General features: G+C 39.1%; 1 protein-coding gene across 1 annotated transcript in view; it reads right to left on the bottom strand.

The window, feature by feature from the left end:
• LOC103382457 (plexin-B2-like) overlaps positions 1 to 5,299 on the bottom strand; it is a 55,633-nt gene that overhangs the window by 22,873 nt on the left and 27,461 nt on the right. Inside the window, exon 3 of the mRNA XM_025058143.1 lies at positions 458 to 975. Coding sequence (XP_024913911.1) covers positions 458 to 970 — 513 coding nt within the window. The 5' untranslated portion in view covers positions 971 to 975. The remainder of the gene's footprint in view (positions 1 to 457; positions 976 to 5,299) is intronic.

The following is a 5,299-nucleotide window of genomic DNA, read 5'->3' as shown; positions in this document are numbered from 1 at the left end:
GGGGGGAGATAAGTTTGGTGCTGCCAGGGCTGCCGTAGCCTTTTCCTACCTGTGGAGCCAAGGAGAAGGTGATCTAAAAACCTGCGCATTGAAAATCAGGCTAGGTGGAAGCTCCTTCACCATTTTTAATTCAATAATGAACATTGCAAAAATAAACCGTCCATTCATTTATCCATCTACCCAGATTTTTAATTCAATAATGAACATTGCAAAAATAAACCGTCCATCCATCCATCCATCCACCCATGTATCATCACTCCATCCATCCATCCATCTATCCATCCACTCATTTATCTGTCTATCTATCTATCTATCTATCTATCTATCTATCTATCTTTCTTCCATCCATCCATCCATCCATCCATCCATCACTCCATCCATCAAAGAATACATTTCAATGAAAAAGACATTTCGACAAGTTAATAAAAGCTAAACGTGTGTTCTACGGTTTCCTCACCAGGAAGACACTGAAGTTCTGTCCGTCCTTGATGAAGTAGGACATGACTCCGACCACAGACACCCCCTCCTCAGCGCTGGTCACGTAGGACTTCTCTCCTTTGGTGTCACAGAAGTAGAGCAGCTGCTCCACACTGCTCAGGTTCCTCAGTGAACACATCCCTCTGAAGACGCTGCCACACACCACCAGAACATTTTTGGCCCCGTGGACCAGCAGCAGCTTGTTGTGGTTGTCCGTGTCCGCCGCTTCCTCGCAGGCGTCGGTGATGGGCGGCGTGCACTGACGGTTGTCCCGCCTCGGCCCCGTCTCGGCCCGGGACTCTTCCTTCAAGTCCGAGCTCAGCTGGTGGAGGGTGTTAACGGCGCCGACGTATAGTCGGCCCGTGGCAGGATCAGACACCACGTTGTTGATCAGAGTGTTGGACAGGAACTCCTGGTTCTTACAGTGGGAGGGGCCAAAGCAAACACCCAACAAAGTGAGCAGCGCTAACTGCCACACCCACCAAGGCTTCATGATACCTAAAAAAAAAACAAACAGCATATTAGATTCTAAATAGTTTAATTTCATCAACATATTACTTGATTTTACAAACACTGCTGCTGGTTGTTAATGAATCCCTCATGGAATTTGAAGCAGCAACAAAACTTTTCACAAAAGTAGTAAAAAAAAATAAGAAGGAGAATAACACGAAGAAAATATCGACTGCTTCCGGTAGTCAAAGCAGTGAAAGACAACGATCCTTGTCTTATTTTTCATATAACAACACTTTTTCATTTATTTTTTCTCAACAAAAACCACAATTACACTAGTTTTACATACTTTTCACAAAAGTAGTTCTCCAAGCATTAGATCAGAGGTTCCCAAAGTGGGGTCGCACCTCTTGCTAACTGACCAGAGTTGGCAATGCTAGCATAAAACGGACACGTTTAAGTAGCGCAAAAACAGTTACATTTATAATGTGTGAAATAAACAAGTCTGAAAACAAAATATCAGTGTCCTGTTTTTTTTCAAAAGCAAACATTGCTTTGCAAGCTTGGGGTCTGAAAACAAAATATCAGTGTCCTGTGTTTTTTTCAAAAGCAAAAATTTTCAAAAGTTTGGAAACCACTACATTAGATCAAACTTCTTACTGCAGTGATAATTCCTTTAATGTATCACATCATCCCACGACACACAGTCTGAATGTAAGACTCTGCTCAGTTCCTTGTCTTTTGTTGGCCAAATACGTAGCTTATTTAAGGTTGTAAACTGCTCACAGCCCCATTCTATCTCTATACCTTTCAGCTATACCACAGACGCACATTGACCATTCACGACTAAATGTCGCAGGAACACTGCAGCTGATTGGACGAACCCTGGAGGGAAAATGGTGCTGTGGTTAGTGAAGCCCTCGGGGAAATAAGTCTTTTGATTGGTTGGTAATGAAGAGGCCTGGAGGAGAGCGAACAAAGTAAACACAAAACGAAAAACAAACACAAAACAGCAGCAGCAATCTCACAAAAACACAGAGGATTAACCAAATCCTCAACACAACAACAAAACAGCTCTTTTATCAAAAAGACACTGATGTCTAATTCTAGAGATGACTCGATCATTGAAAAAAAAAAAAATGATACACCCGACACCTAAACCTAAATGCCCAACCTAACCTAGCCTGTGTCCAACCAAGGACAATATTGCATGAGCAACAACAGCCCACGACACGGTGGAGGAAAAATGAAGGTATCGGATGGATATCGGTATCGGTAGATACCGCAAGTTGCAGTTTCGGAATTGGTATCGGACATAATAAGTTGTAGCGAGCCATCCTTAATTTATTCTATCAACTTAATCTAACGTTGAGAAAGTTATATTCATTACTACAATACTAGCAATAAGTGGCTAATAGTAAAAAAAAAAAAAAAAAAGACTCATTTACAACGATAGATTTCATCGGGTAAAAATACGAGACATTGTCATAACGCTGGTTCCCAAGTAAAATAAAGAGCTAGCCTGTCAGTTTCAAACAATGAAATAATTAAAGTCACATGACATTCCAGAAGTTTTGTTTCCTGTGTCCCCAGATCTGAATGGAATCACAGTCTTCACAGTCACAATCTCGCCTTGTACACAGTGGTACTGGGAAAACCAGTGTGTGTGTGTGTGTGTGTGTGTGTACTCCTGACCTCTCCGACCTACAGTCATCACATCTAATCCTCCTCGCAAACAGAAAACAGACACCTCTCTCCTTCTAGAAAGTCTAGCGTAAACGAGTGTAAACCAAATGTAAAATCACTGCAGGTCTTCTGCCTAAGGTCAAATCCAGACTCGGGGAAAAAAGTTATCCAGAGTTCGGCCAAACCGTGACAGAGCTGGAAAAAATGTCTCTGCTTCTGTTAGTGTTATCAAATGTCCAGAGAGAGAAAAATACTTCAATTAAAAAAAAAAAGAAATCACATTTCAAAGCTTCTGTAATTTTGACATTCGACATTAATAACGCTTTTAGCTAACTTTTAGCTAACTTTTTGATCATTCAAAACTCTTGGGATTTTTCTGCCATTTGTGGACTACGAAATTATTTGTATTTCCGTTTATTATTTTTATTTTATTTCCCACACATTAACCATACTTAGGGCTATTTTTAAACAATGTTAACATATATCTGAGTTAGCCCTTTTAGCTCCATTATGGCTATTTGAGACGTACCTTTTAAAAGACAGAGATTATCAACGATTTAGGTGTGTGCATGTGAATGTGAACTTTATCAGTGTGTTCATCAGTAGGAAAACAAAACTCTCTCCATCCCCCAACTGTGATGAGTGAGTGATAAGTCTTCTGGCTCTAAACCCTTTAATCTGACGAGGAATGACGGTGTTTTTTTTTGTGTGTCTGCTCGGCTGTTGCTCCACAAAAATGATCTCTGTCTCTACTCCCCCATGGTAAAACACAAACGGCCTTGTAAATTCCCCCCTGTCTACACTTGTGCTTTTAAATGTAGAGATACAAATCTCTGCTCTGCGGCTAAACCCCAAAAATTAGCATGGTGGCATATACTACGATATACTAAGAAGAAGGGGTTAATGGTAACTAAACAGGCTATAAGAAAGTTGTGTTGTATTTACGTATGTAACATTTGGCAAAGAAATAAAAAGAGTAGCCCAGGGATTGATAAATGTGCAAGTTAGCCATGAAGACAATTTGAAAGTAACTAGCATTTACCTTCAAAATAGCTCCAGAAGCTAAATCGTTAGCCATCATTAAAAGTGAACAAAATTAGTTGAAGTGATTTTAAAAGACCTGGACTATAACCAATATCTCACAGAGTCCAAAGTTACTCAGTATAAACGTGTTTTATTTCAGACTCAGACTTTATCTGAGGCTGTTTTTCCTGGAGTTCGCAGATGATTTATTCAGGTGTAGACACTGGCTTCCACAAATCTGAGCTACTGCTTTGTAAAACAATGTGGAAATGTTTCTCTCCACTGGTTCATCTTACAACTTGTACATCTGACAGAGCAGGAGCATTCAGCCTGAGGCAATACACACCCACGGCTATGTGTGTGTGTATGAGGAAAGTGGAGACAACAGAGACTTTCAGGGAAATATGCCAGGACTCAGGGAAAAGAGCTAATTAAATATATCAAAATAAAATCAGTGATTTTCTCCATGGACGTTGCCGCAGGGACAGAGTGAGTGTACATTATCTGGACGGGCTAATCCACAGGCACTTTATAAAAGTTATGAAAATGTTCATATTTTAGCTGGTTTTCGCAGAACAAACGTATACACTGGTGTGTCGTTGAGTACTTCACATGTTAATACAATAAATAACTGCAATAAAATCCCACTTTATTGCAGAGCTAAAAATGTTATTTAACTGCCACTGTATAACAAATGCTCATGGTGAAAGTGTTTTGTCACCTTTGTTCATAAGGCAGTACATTTAAAATTTAAGGGAGTTATACACTGCTTTTGAAGTCATGACTTTTTTGATTTTGCGTCACAATACAATTAACCGTAAAGAAGTCGTGCGACTAATCACGATTAAAACTTTTAATCATTGCCCAGCCCTTTTATACTATATACATATATACATATATGTATATATAAATATATATACATATATACATATATATGTATATATATACATATATGTGTATATATGTATATATATAAATATATATACATATATACACACATATATACATATATACACACATATATACATATATACACACATATATACATATATACACATATATGTATATATATACATATATACACACATATATACAGTGTGTACACACATATATACAGTGTGTACACACACACACAGAGTATATTCACAACTATCTCTTGGCTGCTTCTGCACTCGTCGTTATCTCTGGTGCCAGTCGTTCTCACATTCGCAAAATACTTTTTGAAGTGAGTTATCATCTTGGATTCCTTACCAGCCAGATAGCCCTATTCAATTTCCTTTTCACATTACTGAAAGAGAGAGGGGTGGAAGTTTATTCAAATTAGAGAAAGAGAGAGTTTGTGTGTGTGTGTGTGTGTGTGTGTGTGTGTGATAGTGAGGGGCGTGTCCGGTCTGGTACTTGTAATCTGTGCTCTGAATGGAGAGTCTGAGAACACACTTGACGGCAGAAGGCAGGTCCTTTTTGTGTGAGTGTCCTTTGTGACCAAGCCAAGTGCATCATGGGTACAAATGTAAGAGAAGGTGAAAGACTGGAGTTAGAAAAAAGTGAAAAAAAAAAGACTGAAAGTGAGAAATAAAACACAGCAGGAAAAGAAGTGTGGAGAATTCCTGCAGTGCCTCCTCCTCCCTTCTCTCCTACACTTTATTCTACTTCTTTTTTCTCT

Source organism: Cynoglossus semilaevis, chromosome 8 (assembly GCF_000523025.1).
Source record: "Cynoglossus semilaevis isolate Cse_v1.0 chromosome 8, Cse_v1.0, whole genome shotgun sequence".
In the NCBI taxonomy this organism is placed as follows: domain Eukaryota; kingdom Metazoa; phylum Chordata; class Actinopteri; order Pleuronectiformes; family Cynoglossidae; genus Cynoglossus; species Cynoglossus semilaevis.
The sequence above is the reverse complement of the archived record's forward strand: the minus strand, read 5'-3'. Positions and strand labels throughout refer to the sequence as shown.